This window comes from Littorina saxatilis, linkage group LG1, assembly GCF_037325665.1.
Source record: "Littorina saxatilis isolate snail1 linkage group LG1, US_GU_Lsax_2.0, whole genome shotgun sequence".
Lineage (NCBI taxonomy): Eukaryota > Metazoa > Mollusca > Gastropoda > Littorinimorpha > Littorinidae > Littorina > Littorina saxatilis.
Window position 1 is genome coordinate 86,342,457 of NC_090245.1, and position 19,602 is coordinate 86,362,058.

The 19,602-nt window shown below is 43.0% G+C and overlaps 1 protein-coding gene across 1 annotated transcript in view; it reads left to right on the forward strand.

The window, feature by feature from the left end:
* Positions 1-19,602, forward strand: part of LOC138982620 (serine-rich adhesin for platelets-like) — a 36,050-nt gene that overhangs the window by 1,817 nt on the left and 14,631 nt on the right. The window contains exons 2-11 of the mRNA XM_070355955.1: positions 1,491-1,586; positions 1,936-2,017; positions 3,478-3,607; positions 8,088-8,259; positions 8,960-9,067; positions 9,512-9,590; positions 10,030-10,203; positions 10,858-10,960; positions 11,566-11,656; positions 19,134-19,212. Coding sequence (XP_070212056.1) covers positions 1,491-1,586; positions 1,936-2,017; positions 3,478-3,607; positions 8,088-8,259; positions 8,960-9,067; positions 9,512-9,590; positions 10,030-10,203; positions 10,858-10,960; positions 11,566-11,656; positions 19,134-19,212 — 1,114 coding nt within the window. The remainder of the gene's footprint in view (positions 1-1,490; positions 1,587-1,935; positions 2,018-3,477; positions 3,608-8,087; positions 8,260-8,959; positions 9,068-9,511; positions 9,591-10,029; positions 10,204-10,857; positions 10,961-11,565; positions 11,657-19,133; positions 19,213-19,602) is intronic.

The following is a 19,602-nucleotide window of genomic DNA, read 5'->3' on the forward strand; positions in this document are numbered from 1 at the left end:
AAATTTTAAAATTTGGCAAGCCCTGGCCTAGGTCTCCTTTTGTCCCTGTCCCTTAGAAGTTAGAGTTCTGAAGTTCTCCCTCTTCAGTGCAAATAGTTTGTTGATGGGCAAAGAAGGGGGGGGGGGGGGGGGGGGCAAATTTGAGAAAAGTTTGCCAATACCAGTTACTACATTTGAAGCCAGTTTCAATTACAGTAAACTGCCTTGTAAGCGCATAGTATTGAGAAAATACCCACCCCCTAATTTGGGCCAGAACCTGTGCACAGGGCATAGTAGTTATCAGTACCTTGTGAAAGCAAATCCCCAAATTAACCCAGCGATAAACCTTCCAGTGATAGAACTAGAAGAGACAAAGAACTTGGAAACTCTTGAATTAGAAATTAGAGACTAAAGTCAATACAGATGTAGAACAAATGATTAGACATTGTTGTTTTGATTACACTACTCCTCCGAAAGCAGCGTATGGCTGCCTTAATGGCGGGGTAAAAACGGTCATACACGTAAAATTCCACTCGTGCAAAAAACACGAGTGTACGTGGGAGTTTCAGCCCACGAACGCAGAAGGAGAAGAAGATTACACTACGTAAGGCAAGAGATTGTCCCTCCAACACTCCTTTTGTTTTCTTCCCTGGATAGCTTGGATCAGTTCAACTTCAAGAAAACTAATTGCCCCTTCCTCCACTCATAATCCCCTATTTAACTTTTTTTTCTTAATAGCAGAGCAACCAAGCGTGTAGCACTCGCAACCGAAAAAGATGCCGCCATTTTTGTCATGGCAAGCTTCTGTTTGGCCTTTTTAGTAGAACTAGAAGGAGTTATTTCCCTTGCATCGTCTGTCGTCTGCATGACAACTCGAGCGCTTTCGCTTTCATTGCGTTTTCTGCACTCGTTTTTTTTTTAGGTTTTTTTTGTTGACAAATGTAATAAAAAGTTATAGGGTCGGCCCGTAAAAATAGGGTAGGTCAGGTTACCGTAACCACACCTATTTTTTTTTTAGGCCTAAACAATAGAATAAACAAAATCCTCACACAGATTAAACTAAGGCAAATGTTACATTTCCTTTTACACATGTTGGTGGTTTTGTTCGTTCACTTGAAGTACGGTCGAACTGTCACAGTGTCAGTGTCAACTTCTAAAGTGTTCATTTGACTATTTTGAGGTATTAAAATGTGTTCTCAATATTTTTTGCTGTGGTAAACACAAACAGTGACCTGGATCTTTTTTCCTAGTAGATTAATGGCCTTGTACTGAGTTGTAGCTTTTATTATGAAACATAAATGTGTCCATACATTTATCTCGGAACGCATCATTCTCAGTGAATGACTGACTCATCTGATTGGGAGCCCTAGTCTTCTCATGCAACTCAAATGAGAAGCCATGGTATTCAAATCTTATTGGGTTATGTTTGAGTGACAAAAAAGAAGTCAACTTGTCAAGGCTTTCTCTCTGTTTGTTAGTGTTACAATACATTGAGTTCTGCTTTCTTTCAGAGAGATGTTCAACTTACCGAACAAAGCAGGTGCAGAGACTATTCTTTACTTTCTCTTCAATCGCCTGGACCCTGCATTGTGTCATCAGGAATTCAGGTTTGTAGTCTACAGCTATTTCTGTTCTTTTGGTTTAAACCTAAAGCTAAAGGATATTGATCATCAATAAGAATACTCTTAACATGCATTTTATTCTACTGCATTCAAAAGAATTGCAAATTATTTTTGAATGGTGCCCCTCATGGCTCAATGTACATAAAAGCATTCAGCGGAATTTCATCCAACACTGATAGTGATACATTATGATTTATAATAATAATAATATTTTGTTGCTAATTGTGATAAGCTATGTGTGACTCCGCAGATACATGTAAATGAGCAACATTGTGTCATTCTCCTTGCTGTTGTTGTCTAGTATAATGCCTCTGTCTTAATATTGCTGTTTCAGAGACTGCTGGCCAGTAACAGACAAGAAAACAGAATCAGCTTTTCGTAAAGTATGCTGTTATTGGCTTCAAAATATACAGAAGGTTTGCATACATTTTGTCACGACTGTAGCGTATCACAGAAGATAGAGTGTGTTCTTTTAGTGGCTGGTACATGTACTGGTAAGGACTGCATACAAAATGGCTCTCCTTTATGTCAAAAGATTAAAATGGACTTTCACTTTGTTAATTTATTTATGACATGCAATGATGCACATGGTTAGAAATCCAGCTTCAATGGTCGAGTCCTTTTCACACTGACAGGTTGACAGATGAGTTGAAATTTACTTTAGGCCTAAAATAAAAATAGGTGTGGTTATGGTAACCCGACCTACCCTATTTTTAGGGGCCGACCCTATAACTTTTTATTACATTTGTAAAAAACAACACAAAAACCAAGAAAACGAGTGCAGAAAACGCAATGAAAGCGAAAGCGCCCGAGTCGCACACTTATTTCTCTGTCAAGTAGGTTTAATTTGTACACATTAGAAAAAAAAGTTTTAAAAAAAAGTGATTGCCTACCTTCCTACCCTATTTTATTTTTTACTATGTTACCGTAACCACACCTATTTGTTTTTGTTAGCCTTAAGGCCCGTCCATACACTCCCGTCCGACCCTGTCCACACTTGACTTATGCTCAAAACGGCCCACGTGGGAGCGCCGTAGCGTGCTGTGATCGCGAAGCGTTATTTGCAGAAGAATAGCGCGTGTTCTAATTTCTATGACACAGACATAGAACGACGGAAATTTGACCAATCAGAGCAAACCAGAGCGATGACGTCAGCTGCTCGCGGCGCGGCAGTCGAATGCAACTGAACTTTCTTGTCAGGAGACCCGCTCCACTGTGATACCGCGTTGTGAAAAAAATCGTCGATGTGTGGCCACTCGGCAATTCCCGCGCTACGCACAAAACGGCCTGCGGCGCATAGAGCGTAAAACGGCGTCCAAATGTGGTCCCCGCTTTAGGGACCATTGTGCTTTGAACAGTTTTCTGTGGGGTTTCTTTTCACGCTCTTTTTTATGCCAAAGTTATTTAACTGCGGTGTTGTCAGCGTTTGAGACCACTCAAGAATTTAGCGTTGCCATTTGAACACTTTTTTTTTTACTCCCATGAGTAATCAATCAGGAGAGTCTTTTTTTTCTCTCTTTATTTTCTCAAAATTTGGATGGTGTTGAGTATGAGGTTAGTGAGGGTGGTGGGGATGGGGCAGGTTTGTTTTGGGGATATTCTTAGGACCAAAAGTGAGGGAGTCTTCTAATGGAGGGGTTCAACTTCGATGGGACATGACGAAGAGGTGTCGTATAAAGCATTTGCTTTTCTTGTTTCTCCAGATTTTCTGCTGAAAATGTCTTTGAATGTACTGTACATGTGCCTCCATACTCCTCCCTCCTTTTCACATTTAGTCAAGTTTTGATTAAGACCTGATTTTGTCAGAAATGTGGATGTCAAAGGTGATCCCCGGGTACACGTTAATTTCCCCTTTATTATTATTATTTTTTTGCAGGAAGACACAGATGCCAAGCTGCTTCGTATCAATGCTGCTCTGTTCATGTCACCTGGTGGGGACAAATTTATTCATCTTCTGTTTGTTTTCTCCAATTACGTTATGCTTCATGCCATTCGCACAGAACATGGTGAGTTTTGTTTTGTTTTGTTTTGTTATGCTGTAATCATGCATTTTTAAGTGTTGCTTGTATGGTGTGTTTGAAAAAAGTTCGAATGAATAGTCCCTCAGGGGGACTGATAACATAGAAAGAAGAGACTTCAAAGAAACATGTTTGTTCGTTCATGGGCTGAAACTCCCACGGCTTTTACGTGTATGACCGTTTTTACCTCGCCATTTAGGCAGCCATACGCCGCTTTCGGAGGAAGCATGCTGGGTATTTTCGTGTTTCTATAACCCACCGAACTCTGACATGGATTACAGGATCTTTTTCGTGCGCACTTGGTCTTGTGCTTGCGTGTACACACGGGGGTGTTCGGACACCAAGGAGAGTCTGCACACAAAGTTGACTCTGAGAAATAAATCTCTCGCCGAACGTTGGGACGAACTCACGCTGACAGCGGCCAACTGGATACAAATCCAGCGCGCTACCGACTGAGCTACATCCCCGCCCGCCTCAAAGATACATGTACAATCTTTTGAAAAGTATGCGGTATATATACAGGGTGACCCATAAAATATGCCACCCATAAAAATGCTACCAACTTCTAAAAATGTTGAGCGAATTACTTTATATTTGGTGTACATCAATATCAGCTTATGCATATTGGATTCTCAACGTTTAAAGTTTGTAGGTCACAATTGGTCTGACGTTTGCGCTCTTTAAAAAAAACATTCACAATTCTGGAATCGACTAAACAGTACGTTGAGCAGTACCCACTCTAACCCAATAAGCAATTACAACCTTCCAGACTGTTACCTTTTTAAAGAGCTGAAGGTCTAAGTATACAGAAATACCCCAGATCACCAGTGGCCTGTAGACATCAATTACAGCCAGGTTCAGGGCAATCCCCATTCAGAAAAGCGTTCGTGTCATTGTCAATTCAGGAGGGGTTATTTGAGAAACATTTTGAAGAGAAGATGAAAGTCAGACCATTGGACCTACAGACTGGAAACTACCGTAAAAGTCGACCTATAAGCCGCGACTTTTTTCTAATGAACAGACCCCTGCGGCTTATAACCCAGTGCAGAATAAGTAGGAATTTCTTCTTTTTTCTGAAATTTTGTTAAAAATCAGGGGGTGCGGCTTGTATTCAGGTGCGTCTTATAGGCCAACTTTTACGGTATGTGGAATTATCATGCACACACTAAAGTTCATGCACAACAATGAAGATATTCGCTAAATTCAAATATACTGGAAAAAGACCCTGTTCCTGTTGAAAGTCACACTTGCAAGTGGCACGCAATGACATGCACGCATTCCTCCATTGAAAATAGTCTCATCCTAACTGTAATTGCTGTCTTTAACTAGTTTTAAGTCACCACTTGTTTAAGTTTTTTTTTTTTTTTACATGTATATGTATAGGTTACAACACGAGTGGTTTTTTATATGGCTTGTATTTCAGTCAAGACCCAGCGGATGAATATCATCGGGAGACACGAGCCTCTGGCGAGTGGCTCTCGATTGATATTCCCGCTGGGTCTTGACTGAAATACAAGCCATATAAAAAACCACGAGTGTTGTAATCTGTATATCCCATTCTACCATCAAACACAAAGTGTAGACTACTAGCGGCACTGTTGCGATCTGTGCAGGGTAAAACTGTTGCCAGCGAGACTTAGCCCTTTTGCAACCTTAAACTAAGTGACCGTCGCTGAAAAAATAAAACGAATGAGTGCATCGATAAGTACGCGGTAACACTACTTTCAGACCATTTAAAAGCTTTAAGTAAAGGTTCATAAGTTGCAAGAAAGTAATGAAGTCGAATAGAAATTAATTTAGTTGAAGCGCACAATTCTTTTGTTTTGCGTTTCAGGTCGGCAGAACGGGCGAAACGGGTTTGGGACCCATTTGGCTTACTCGATTCAGAATTGATTCCACGTTGTTTTTCTCGAACGTGTGTAATTAGGCTTATTGACAGAGAAGCAAATTTTAGGGAACAAATATGTAGGTTTAGATTTAACCATTTGCTCCCTATTTGAAATGTATCTACGTGATAAACTGTTTTGCGAGTGTGTTTGCATGGATGAACTTAAACTGGTATGGGTCACACAGTGAGGAAAACGCGACCGACACGTCTGTCACCGCCGATTGATTGCATTTTGAAGGAATATGACTGGATTACGGAAAAATATGTGGACTTACTGCAGAGCCAGGCAAAAGAGTAGACTTGCTCGCAAAACACGTGAAACAGCCGATGTTTGATAGCTGAAGGCGCACACCAAAACACACTACCGACAGATTCTGAAAAGTCGTCTGCTAACGATGCAAGGGGAGGGTACTCGTGTTTTTGTTTTGGTTCGCTAGCATCTGGTTATCTTGTAAGTTGAATGTTCGTTTTTTTCGACCTGCATTGCTTTCATAATGAAAGAAACTTTTGCTTATTGCATCTCATACATCAGATCAGTTCTGAGATTCATTTTTGCGTGCAACTGATATGGTTTTCTGAGCCGTGCAATACGATTTTAGAACTTCATACAAATGTGTCACATTGTTCGGCGCGAGGTCAAAGGTCGGGAGCAAAGTAGTTCTTCGCCCAAATCGGAATCTGCACTATCATATATTTTTTTGAGTCCATGATGTATTTATTGAGCTATAAAAATACAACATATATACCCATACTGAAGTAACAGAGACAAAGAAGGGAGGTCATGGGATATATATATATATCCCATGAGCTGCTTCTTTGTCTCTGTAATGCTACTATGGGTATATATGTTGTATTTTTCGGCTTCAATAAATACATAATGGGCTCAAAAAATATATCATAGTACCGATTCCGGTTTGGCCGAGGAACTATACTTCTGCCTACACTTGACACTGCACCGAACATGTTTCAGTGGATTGATGAAGAGCATTCACAGAGGACAAAACCATGATACGTATCTGTGGTATGCGATACAGTAAACAAAGCGTTTATCTTTACACTTTGGGTGCAGGTCGAGTAAAAAAAGAACAAAAGCGAAGAATCAACTGACAGTGACAGCAAACGAACCTCGCTGTTCATTTGAGGTGAAGCTAGAGTAACCTCCCTTCCTCCGTGTGTTCCAACAAGCAAAGATGCACTGCGTTACGAGTGTACCTTTTTGACTGGCCGGTTCGCTTCGACGGTCATCCAGCACAGGCTGTTTCATCCATTTTTCGAGCATGTCCAACTTTTTTGCTTTACACTGACGTAAGTTCATGGTTATATGAAAGTATCCAAGAGCTCAGCAAACGTGTATTTCATCCTGATGGAGTAAAATCAGTCCAAACGGTATTCAACACGCAGTTTCAAGGAGCAGCCATTACACCGTTTTAGACAGAATTGACGCTACCGGTATGGGTTGATTAACGCAAGCACGATCGAACAAATTAACTAAGAGATATATTTCACGAACATGAAATGACTGCTTAAATCTAAAGGAAGTTATTCAGTAAAATGTTAGTTTATTTTCGTAATTCTACACTCCAACACAAAAATCAAACTCAGTAGAAATGGGATCCGAGTTAACCAAACCGGTGTTAGCAACCGTAGCCTGAAACTGTGACCTTGGACGGACTCAGAACCTAAATCGAAACTGTCTTTGATTCAATGAAAACTTTCATTGTGTGTGCTTTCTTTACTATCTTGAAACTAAAATGCATTCAAAAGCAAATCGAACAGTGGTTTGAATGTAGATTTAACACACATTTACGGATGCACTTGTTTGCACTTCATTTCTTCGGCGACGTGGCTTTAGCATGGGGTAGTGAAGAGGAACACACCTCGCTGGCTCACCTATTTTACACACCACAGACAACTACAGTGCTTTATTGTGGTCCACGTTGTCTTTGGTGTACGCATGGGATATACAGCTTACAACACTCGTGTTTTTTTTATATGGCTTGTATTTCAGTCAAGACCCAGCGGGAATATCATCGGGATTCACTCGCCAGAGGCTCGTGAATCCCTATGATATTCATCCGCTGGGTCTTGACTGAAATACAAGCCATATAAAAAACCACTCGTGTTGTAACCTATACATATATATATTATATACTAGTTCCTTCAGATAACCCCAAAGGTAACAATCTGGATGGTTTGAATTACAGTATGCATAAGCTGAAGTTAAAGTACACAAATATGAAGTAATTTGTTGATCAGAGGCAGAAGTTATTAGCATTTTTATGGGTGGCATTTTTGGGGGTCACCTGTATATATATGTTCCTCTCTGCATTTATCCTCAGATAATTGGGGCAATGAAAATGTGTTGCATGGCCTGTGGCCTTTCCCTCCAATTACAGGCCATATGGCACTTTCTGTACCTTTCCCAAGGGCTTCCTGTCATGAGAAGGGCTGCTATACCATCTGAAAACAGACAAAGCATGCATTTATGCATGTGATAATTTGAGAGGATAAACAGACCCTTGCGTTACGATGTACATCTGGTTGAAATAACTGATTGCTTCAAACTGTCGTGTTGTGCAGGAATCAAGGACAGTGTACCCCTTGGCTCCCCAACATTAACTGCTCATAACAAGGAGCTTGGAAGTGCTATGGAGACGACATGCCTCTGTGCGGCCATCAGACATCGCAAACATTTCTTGGAGAACTTGAGCCATAACGTCCTTGCCAGGGAGGAGTGGCAGTCTTACGCAGAGTGGGTGGAGTCTGAATTTTCACCATCTGTGTTCTGTCAATATAAAGAGGGGAGGATCTTTAATGTGTGTCAACCTTGGCTTGTCATTTACTGAAAACTATTTTATGCAGTTTCTGTTCTAAGATAAATATTGTTATTGTCTGTGTTTATTACAAGCACCATGTCAAAGTTGATTTATTTATTTTGGGGTTTAAAGAACAAAATTTCCAGCATGAAGTGTTTTCTACTTCCTTTTTACATTATTTTAGTCAAGTTTTGATTTAATTTTTGTACGCAGACTGGGAATCAAGACAAGGGTGTGGTGTATGTGTGTGGGTGTGTGTGTGTGTGTGTAGAGCAATTCCGAGAATAGAGAAAATCGCATTTTGCTGTGAAGCGCAATACGCTACTGTGCTATACTGGCTTGTCACCTGCTGTGCGTGAACATGTCAACGTGGCGGCTGTGAATGTAATTGACAAAGCTATTGTCATAATTGAGTATTGTCTTAAGGAAAAAATGCGATGTGTTCAATTTCATTCTGTGAGTTCGACAGATAATAGATTGACTAAATGTATTAGTTTCGCTTCACGCAGAATGTTGACAGTTCTCGACCTTCTTTCATTTTCCATCAGTAATATCTGCTGTGAGTTTGAAGATTGTTATTGCCGTAAGGTAACTCGGACATTGATTGAGCATATTTGTTTATTTTGATGATCTCAGTGAAGTGACACGAAGGTTACGGAGTCTTACAAAAGATGTCAAAGAGCTTGAAAGGGTCAAGAGGGATCAGGTGCAGACAGCTGCACTAAGCGGCGTGGCCCGTGGAAGGTTGGTTTTGGGGGCATTCGTCTTTTGTTAAATGTTGCATCAAAGTGTTTGATAGACATTGAATGTGTTAGAGGATTTGATCATTTCAAATTGATCTTTGGATCTGTGAGGCTCTAGGGCTTTTACATTTTGTAAAAATATTTTAGCTTAGTATGCTAATGTTGTAGAAATTTAATTTGGGGGGGGGGGGTTCTGAATATATATGCCTAATTGATCTTTTGGTGCTATGATGCTCCAAGGCATTCTTAGCTTAGTTGGTTTATAATTGAATTCAGCTCCTTGGGTTGTTCCTGTGTGTGTCACTTTGTGCGTTACTGCAAAGTCTTAACCCAACTGCTTATTATACTTGATTATTTATACTTAGTACAGATTGCATATGTGCGTCCTGCGATCTTCTTCAACATGAATAATGAAATTGTCCATGTTTGTTTTTGTTTTCTGCAGCCCCATCCCAGCTTCTCGTGCGTTACACAACTTCGACATGTCAGAGCACACAGCTAGGAGAACGCAGAGAGTACAACAGGTGAGTTGTGACATTTAGAGTGCCCCATCTCCCCCAAATTAAGACTTCACCGATTTTAAGAATCCTTTCACAGACTTTTGGTTCACAACCTCTGTCAGTTACCTACAGTTTTAGACTCCTTTCTTTATGAAACCTGACTTTCTAAGATTTTTCGTCTTAAGAAGCAGTTCCACTGTACTCTGATATAGTTTGCTGCTACAGCGAAACCTCCCTCTAAAGACACCCGGGGTTAAGTATTAATCTTCTTCTTCTTCTTCGTTCATGGGCTGAAACTCCCACGTTCACTCATGTATTAATCTGAATAGGATCCTACTTTCTGACACTTTCTGTCTCTAAAACTGTTCATTCGAATACTCCAACTTCAGAGTGATACCAGTTTTATTCAGCATTTAGCACTGGTGCCTGCTTTTCTCTTAAATGGTTTTATATGTATAAACAGGTGAGGAGTCTGTGGAAAGATGTGGAAGGGTTCACAGAAAGTACCCAAGAGCAACAGGAGATCGTTAACTCCATTGTGGACAAAACCGTGAACAAGTACGTGATTGACGCAGCCAACATCAAGATCAGCATCCCTCACCTCATGCTCAGAGAGTGTGAGGAGGAAATACGCAGGGTATGTGTATGTGCAAGTTTGGAAGAGTTAGAATCAAAGAATAACAGAAATCAAGCTGACTGCAGTTCACTTCAATAATAATGATCTTTTTGGTGTTATGCTGGACGATCTGTCAAGTTAAGGTGTTTGCAGTTTCCAATGGCCAAACATCTCGTAATAATGTTGATAACATTGTTATCTTTGTGCAGTAGAGTAGTAGAATAGGGCATAACATTGTTAGGCACACAAAAAAAATAGGTGTGGTTAAGGTAACATAGCCAAAAATAATAAGGTAGGAAGGTAGGCAATCCCTTTTTTTTTTTAACTTTTTTTTCTAATGTGTACAAATTAAACCTACTTGACAGGGAAATAAGTGTGCGACTCGAGCGCTTTCACTTTCATTGCGTTTTCTGCACTCGTTTTCTTGTTGTTGTTTTTTTTACAAATGTAATAAAAAGTTATAGGGTCGGCCCCTAAAAATAGGGTAAGTCGGGTTACCGTAACCACACCTTTTTTTTTTTTTAGGCCTTATCTTTGTGCAGTAGGATAGTAGAATAGGGCATAACTCCTGCATCGGGCTTAAACATTTGTTAGTCACCAGTTTACATGTGCATGCTTGTGCCAGGTTTGTTCTTCTAGTGATTAATCCCCTTCATGTCTCTTTGTTTTTTTCAGCGACAGGTTGACAATATTTATGAAGGAGGGAATCTGAACTTGGTCAGTGTGCTGCAGCTGTGGAACTTAGCCTTAAAGATGTACATTCAGCGATTGAATAAAAGTGGGTATTAACAGGCACAAACACAATTTATTTATTTATTTATTTATTAAGGAGATTTCTATAGCGCATAACTAAAAGCACTATGCGCTTTACAATATCACTAGGTATAAGCACACGCAAACATACTCTGATTAAATAGAACTTAGGCTAACAAGACAATACTAAATACACACACGCTTACACACACACAGACACACACACACACCCATTCTCTATCTCTCACACACACCAGTTCAGTACAAGTTCAGTCATCTTTTCCATCAGACGACGTGACAGAGTCTAGAGTTAAAATTAAGCTCTCTGCAACTGGTATTTTAGAAGCACTGGAAGGAAAGTATCCAATCGTGTGAAGAGACAGAAGTGGTCATTTCCAAAACCAGCTGGTTGCCTTAACTATCTATTGGCTTATAAAGGTTTGAACTGTGGTAAGTCTCACTGCCAATGCAACCTGACAGTTAGTTAACTGGTGGTTCTGTGGCTTTTAAACTGATCATGCCCTTTGGTTCAATCCCTCTCCTGCCCTCTCCCTCTTACTTGGGTGCATAGGTTGTGTTTGTTTACATCTCTGGGTGTTATTTCATTTTATTCATTCTTTTTTCCTTCAGGTAGCTTAGTCGACTTGTCTGATCCAGCAACACTCATGAGGAGCCAGGCACATACCCACCATGCATATTTAGCAAACACTTCTGCTCTCAGGTAAGATAATCTTTTGTATTGCTTTTGTTAGCAAAGTTGACAGCATAGATGCAAGCATAACTCAGCACTTATATATTCTCTCTCTGTCTCTCTCTCTGTCTCTCTCTGTCTCTCTCTCTCTCTCTCTCTCTCTCTCTCTCTCTCTCTCTCTCTCTCTCTCTCTCTCTCTCTCTCTCTCTCTCTCTCTCTCTCTCTATCTCAGACATACAGTGACACAGAAGATGCATAAAATGTTTAAGGATACCTTTTCAAGCAGTGCATCATGACAGCCACTACACAGATCTGTCCAGGGTTTTACATGGTAAGAGAGCATCCTTTAACTTGAACTTATATACAAAATCCAGTGGCCTGGCTACTTTCTGTGCAAAGTGAGACATTATTTTTTGTGGTGAATAACTTTTGTATGTGAAACCCGTGTCAAGAAATCAACAAAAAGATGCCCACTCTGTGGAGAACGCAAGAAAAGGCTGTTGAACGTTGGTATACATTGTGTTGACGAGGAAAGATGCTCTCCTGCTGTGCAAAAAGCAGGACAGATCTGTAGGGATTATGTATGTATGTATGGGGAGATTTATATAGCGCTTGACGTTCTCTCAGCGCTTTACATATTAATTTCTGCCGTGTGAGATGGAATTTTTTACACAATATATCACGCATTCACATCGACCAGCAAACCTCAAGCCTAATAGGGCGAGCATTCACCTTTCACGGCCTTTATTCCAAGTCACACGGGTATTTGGTGGACATTTTTATCTATGCCTATACAATTTTGCCAGGAAAGACCCTTTTGTCAATCGTGGGATCTTTAACGTGCACACCCCAATGTAGTGTACACGAAGGGACCTCGGTTTTTCGTCTCATCCGAAAGACTAGCACTTGAACCCACCACCTAGGTTAGGAAAGGAGGGAGAAAATTGCTAACGCCCTGACCCAGGGTCGAACTCGCAACCTCTGGCTTCCGACATGATCGTTCACACAGGAAGGAATGTACATTTATTTAAATCATATGAGACATGGGAATTACTGATTTAAAGGTTTCACACGCATTGAGTACTATCCCATTGAAAGTTGTCTTATACACATATAGTACAGTTATTAAGTTAGTTATGAGTATGTGTATTTCTACAAATCTCAACAGAATGTTTGCAGATTGGGATATTAAATTACATATCTTATCCCAATTCACATATAGCAATTTACTTCAGTTTAGTGCTAGAACGCTGGAAACTACGCTCCACCCTGGTAGGGGGGAAGTAACCCTAAAAATAGAACAGCCTTGACGGTCACATGACAACGCCAGGTCAAGGTTACCTCCTAACATGCATTGCGCATGCGTGTTCTCGCCGCCATGTTATTCATTCTACTCTTCAGCGATAGCGTCTAAGGACGTGTTTGGATTACGCTCGGGCTATTTGTTAGCCCTCTGCTTCTTTGGCAGACTACACCCTGGTTTCGTTTGTATCTTAACTTTCTAGCTGAGATTGGGTGAGATTTTTCCATTTTCTTTCGTTATATTTGCTTTCGTTTGCCACGAGTTAGTCTTTGTTTACTTTCGTCTGCAAGACTAACGCCAGTATGGCGGACAGTGGCAAGAAGAAACCCAGCTCTAGACAGGTAGCCAATACAGAGTCTCCGTCTTGGGAAGCGGCTAAGAAGCCCAAGAGTTCTAAACCTACAGTTACGGTGTTCGAGCCAGTTTCTCAGAATACTTTCACGGTAGAAATTGACAATCCTAAGAGTCCGGTAATGCCGGCGCTGAAGCAAGAATGCAAGACAGCTCTGGTTAAGGCTAGCATAGCAAGGAAGATTTGTCAGCATTGTTTGCAACGTTTAGCGATCAAATGAGGTGCATGTTTTTGTCAGAATTGCTCTCTCTTCAGGCAAGATCGGTGGACGATCGCTCTCGGTCGAGGGTTAAGGCAGCGCCGTCAGCCACTGTTACGTCGGCCAACGTTCACGCTGAACAACATTCCGGTGTCGGTGAAGACGGAAAGAGTTTCCCTCACCATGCCTCCACTTCCGGATTCAGCAGCTACAGGGAGATACGCACGGGCGTTCCCTACTTCCGCCCGGCGCCGGGCAGTAAGCCGTGATAAGACAGGGGGCCTGCTCTCATCATGACTTGCAGTCGTCTGTACTTAGATCGGAGGACACACAAGTACCAGTTTGCTATACGGATGCAACATCGGTACAGCGGTCCGAACTTCCGCCACGGGAGCGCGAAGTTGTTAAGAGACAGGGGACTTGCTTGCATCACGACTTGCAATCGTCAGTATTCTTAACGGAAGACACGCGAATGCCGGTTTGCTTAGCATCCCTAGCACAGCGTTCTTCCCTTCCGCCCAGGGGGCTGGAAGTTGTTGTAAGGCAGGAGACTTGCTCGCATCACGACTTGCAGGGGCCTGTACTTACAACAGGAGACACGCTAGTGCTGGTTTGCTCGTAAGCATCCCCAGCACAGCGCTCCACACTTCCGCCCAGGGGCGCGAAGTTGTTAAGAGGCAACTCTTAACGGAAGACACGCGAATGCCGGTTTGCTTGGCATCCCTAGCACAGCGTTCTTCCCTTCCGCCCAGGGGGCTGGAAGTTGTTGTAAGGCAGGAGACTTGCTCGCATCACGACTTGCAGGGGCCTGTACTTACAACAGGAGACACGCTAGTGCTGGTTTGCTCGTAAGCATCCCCAGCACAGCGCTCCACACTTCCGCCCAGGGGGCAGGAAGTTCTCTCCAGAGAGGATACGAGTAGAGAACATGCCTCACGCGTTACCTCTCTTCCGGATGACACTGCCTATGACTATGTTAGTCAATATGGTGGTGAGTTTCCGGTAGTGCCGGAAGGAGAATCGGAATACGGGGCTTCCCTTTCTGATGAAGATCCCTATTTCCGGCTACCAGACAAGCTTCCCCATGCAGTAGCTTTGGCAGCACAGGTAGCTTCAAGATACTTTGAGGAAGGAGTGGTTTCAGCAACAAGTTTGTCTGCACCACCACCTTCTGCTGTCAGAGATTTTCGCTCAACACAGGGAGAGAAACAAACTTTTAAGTTTTGTGAATCTCCCTCAGTGGCGATGAGATGTCTAAGATTCTGGCTACGAATTCCCGGTCGGAATATGTGCCTTTGGACACAGTGCCTCTGCTATCAGCGCACAGTCCGGCACCAGAGTTAGCACAGCTGTGGCTAGCCTCCTCACAGCCAACCCCTTATGTCGGGCAAGCTGCTGCCCGGAGGTTCTTTTTGAACTCTAAGCCACACAATCTCTTACACTTTTTCTCTACCACGAGCGCCACTTCCGGTTACACCGGAGTTAGCGACACTCAGGGAAGATGGCTACAATAGGGACAAAGCTGTCCTTATACAGAGACAGCTCTCGTAGCATTGGAAGAAACAGGGAGATACAACCTAGAATTAGCTTCTCTTTCGGGAACGCTACTCAGGTCCCTCTCCCGTTCTATCACTACGTCCTTGGAACCTTTGAGTTTCAACAGGACGCGAGTGAAAAGGATGTGACGACGCTGCTCGCTACTTTGGCCAAAGTTTTAGCCGAGCAAATACGTCTTTCTGCGCATCTTTATGCACACGCGGTGCACACGCGCAGGTCAGCGTTTCTCTCGGGTTCCAGGATCCAAGACAAAGCCATGCTTGAGGCTCTCAAGTTATCTCCTTTCTCGGAGGGTGCCTTTTTGGGACAGCCGTCGTTTGACGCGCTCCACAAGCAAACCCGGGACGATCGGGATTTAGCTATAGCCAAGTTAGCGCATCACGGCTTTCCTAAGCCTCAGAGCAAGAGCTACGGACCGCCTAAAGTTTCCGCCTCTTCGGCGAATAGGGGCAGGTCAGCACAAGCCAGCTCTTCTTCACGAGGACGGGGAAGAGGCGCGCCTTACCCTAAGAAGAAGCCGTCTTTCGGCAATTCAAAGGGGTCGGGACGCAAGCCACGCCCCCTATGATGCGTCCCCGAACCACTAGCCCATGCAACCACCACGACGTTGGTGGCAGGCGGCATGTCACGGGCCCTTCCACATTGGTTACTGAAGGTAAACAGTCAGGGGATAGTGGGTATAGTGCGTTCGGGGTTCAGACTACTCTGGAAGGAAGGGAGGCTCCCTTAACCAGAGCGCTACCGCTGTTCAAGTTTCCCGTCAATACGGAAGCAAAGACAGCGATACAAGCAGAAATCTTGTCTCTGATACAGAAGGAGGCGATCGACAAAGTAACGGATCACAATTCCCCAGTCTTCTATGGGAGAATTTTCGTGGTGCCGAAGGCTTCAGGGGGCTGGCGCCCAGTTTTAGACTTGTCCCCTCTGAACAGATATTTGAGACAAATCAAGTTCACAATGGAGACACCCGCGTCAGTCAGAGACGCACTCAGACCAGAAGACTGGGTGACGTCAATCTAGGACTCTACGTCAGACAGCTTATGATTAGCTTCAGACGTACAAGCCTCTTTGTTTAAGGAGTCGCACTTCAGCGACTATTGCCGGACAACATGAAGCACTCTTAAACCTGCCAAAATTCACATTAAAGTGTTACGAACAGAACTAAGGGCACCATCATGTGGCGACCCTTATGTTCGGCACTAAAGTTTTTAGTTTTTTTCGCATTTGGGTATCTTTTTCCCAGACGCAAAAGATAGTGAACGCGTTTGTTTGGCAATAACAGTTAGAAACACACACCTTCTGGTTCAGTGATTCAACTTCAGCTTTACACCCCTCAGGGGCCTTTTCTACCGCGATTTAACAAACTACACTCTTACTGTAGTCTTCCCAGCGGTGGCCCCTGGATTTTGCACAATTTGACTTTGCTCCAGGAGTCCTCTCCCACAACGCAAATTAGTACTTTTTCCTCTAAATTAAGCCAACGAAGGCTGAATCACGAAACCCCAGTTTATCCTTCTGCATATTAGTCTGAGTCACTTCCGCACTTAGGCAGAAAAAGGTATAGCGGCCTACTCTGACAGAGGCCACTTCTTTTCCAAAGCCAGTTCTCTTCCATTGAGGATATTTTCCCAAGGTTTCAGAACGAGCTCCACGTAATGTTTCTAGCCATACAGTCATCGGGAAAATGAAGACTCGTAAGACTCTCACTCACCCCTCCCTTGGGACGGGAATTAATAGGAGCATGGTCTGAGAGCGGTTCAGGTTACCGATACCCAGACGTGTCTTCCCCAATTGCGGGCTGGGTTAACACAGAACTAACAGGCTATCAGGCTTTCAATACTCCCGTCTTTTCACCCCTGCTTTTGCAACAGGGAAAGTATACCTGCTTCTTTGCAGCCATGGCATAGACTTTCTCGTTTACAGCCAAAGGCAACAACACGGTCTTCTCCGACCACCGAGGTTAACCAGCATTGGCCCCGGTTACTACCGGGATGGGTGACAGTTTGGAACACGGGCCCGGCAGGCAATCTCTTTAACATTCAAGCTGCGGCCTTCCGGCTTCAGCTATTGTACTGTAGTTTACTCAAACACAGCATCAGCAGTACTTCGCTCCCTAGCGGGTTACACTGCCGGTTTCACCGGAGTTCGCCCCCCTTTATTTCAAGCCACCGCTTGGGACTTGGGTACATTGTTCTCACTGTTACCACTCCCGTAGCCATTGAGGACAACGGTTGTTTTCTCTGGAGCTTGATTTACTCTCTGAACCTCATTCTTTTCTTGAAAAGATTAGTGACATTCTGTCACACTCTTGCAAACGGGGCCTTCCTCTTCACTCATAATCTTATGAGACAAGGTGGAAAGGAAAAGGGACCCCCCGCGGGTTAGGGGGAGTCCCATATTGGTTGGGACGAGAAAGAATTTACCCGATGCTACCCAGCATGTCGTAAGAGGCGACTAACGGTTCTGTTTCTCCTTTTACCCTTGTTAAGTGTTTCTTGTATAGAATATAGTCAATGTTTGTAAAGATTTTAGTCAAGCAGTATGTAAGAAATGTTAAGTCCTTTGTACTGGAATCTTGCATTCTCCCAGTAAGGTCATATATTGTACTATGTTGCAAGCCCCTGGAGCAACTTTTTTATTAGTGCTTTTGTGAACAAGAAACAATTAACAAGTGGCTCTATCCCATCTCCCCCCTTTCCCCTATCCCATCTCCCCCCTTTCCCCGTCGCGATATAACCTTGAATGGTTGAAAACAAGAAAGAAAGAAAGAAGGGGGGGGGGCATGTTCGTAACTTGGACAGTTCTCCCTTGGGCTCCTTCCAGACTGTGCGAGATGGAACATGGACCTATTCATAGGCCTTACCTGTATTAGGCAATGTTTCTTTCTAATCTTATCAGCGTGTCTTACTTAACTCGCAGTTATAAGATTATGGGTCTCCCTTAACAGAGAGACCATAGGCTAGATAGCGTTCATAACCAAAGGGTCACAGCAGGACAAGTCTGAGCCTTTTGGTACTGGAGTTTCCATGCTCCACAGATTTTGAACTGCTACAGTCCGCTCGCCTTCATAATCTGACGCGGGAAACGCTCTCCACTTCGCTTCTAGCTACGGCACACGGAGGTAGCAAGATTCACGCTTTCTTCGGCTTGTCGGGAGACGTAGTATTCAATAGAGACGCTCTATCTTACTCCGTTTCCGGCCAGACTTCTTAGACAAGAATCAGAAGTCAGGATAACCATCTCTGATGGTCTAAGTTATTCCTCTTTATAGGTTTCTCGCCACAGGCGACCCAGTCTTATGAATCTGACCAGTTAGATCACTATGCTCCTTCCGGTCTCATACAAGGAGTTAAGATCACAAACAAAGCTACACTTATCGTCTTTGAACACAAAGAGGGATAAGGACATAGCTAAGTTGGTGCTAAAATCAGGAAGATTATCTGAAGTCCTAGACTCCGCGTATTGGAGATCGAGGATGTCTTTATTAACTATTACCTGCGCGACAAATTCCAGTGCACGTCAGGACGGTACCAAGGCGCTACCAGCGATGGTAGCAGCAGGGCAATTGTTGCCTAGCTCATAGGTGAGCACCCCACCGCCTTAATTAGCAATCTGCTATATGTGAATTGGGATAAGATATGTAATTTAATCGAAAATTTTAATAATAAATTTTCATTTGATTAATATACTTACCCAATTCACATAGTAAAGTCCCTCCCGCCTACCCCGCTTTAGATTCCCTAAAAATAAAAGGGCGCTTCGAGCGAATGAATAACATGGCGGCGAGAACACGCATGCGCAATGCATGTTAGGAGGTAACCTTGACCTGGCGTTGTCATGTGACCGTCAAGGCTGTTCTATTTTTAGGGTTACTTCCCCCCTACCAGGGTGGAGCGTAGTTTCCAGCGTTCTAGCACTAAACTGAAGTAAATTGCTATATGTGAATTGGGTAAGTATATTAATCAAATGAAAATTTATTATTAAAATTTTCGATTTATGCCCATGCACAACACCAGCTGCATGAAATAATCAGTGTTGTTTTTCTCTGTTTTTGTTTTGTTTGAGTTCTTGTGCCTTATCAGCTATTCCATTGCAGAGAAAAGATGGCAAGGGAAATTCCTCAACGCAAAAAGATTGTTGAACGTCTTCGAAGGGAGTTTCACAGCGAAGTAACAGTAAGGTTGATCATTGGCCTGTCATGCTGATTTTCTTTTCATTTGTATTGTCCTTTCTTTTATTGTCCTTGGAGTTTGGTTTTCCTTCATTGTCATTACCAAGAATTTATTATGTGGCCCTAGTCAGTTTGTTTGTTCGTTCATGGGCTGAAACTCCCACGGCTTTTACGTGTATGACCGTTTTTACCCCGCCATTTAGGCAGCCATATGCCGCTTTCGGAGGAAGCATGCTGGGTATTTTCGTGTTTCTATAACCCACCGAACTCTGACATGGATTACAGGATCTTTTTCGTGCGCACTTGGTCTTGTGCTTGCGTGTACACACGGGGGTGTTCGGACACCGAGGAGAGTCTGCACACAAAGTTGACTGAGAAATAAATCTCTTGCCGA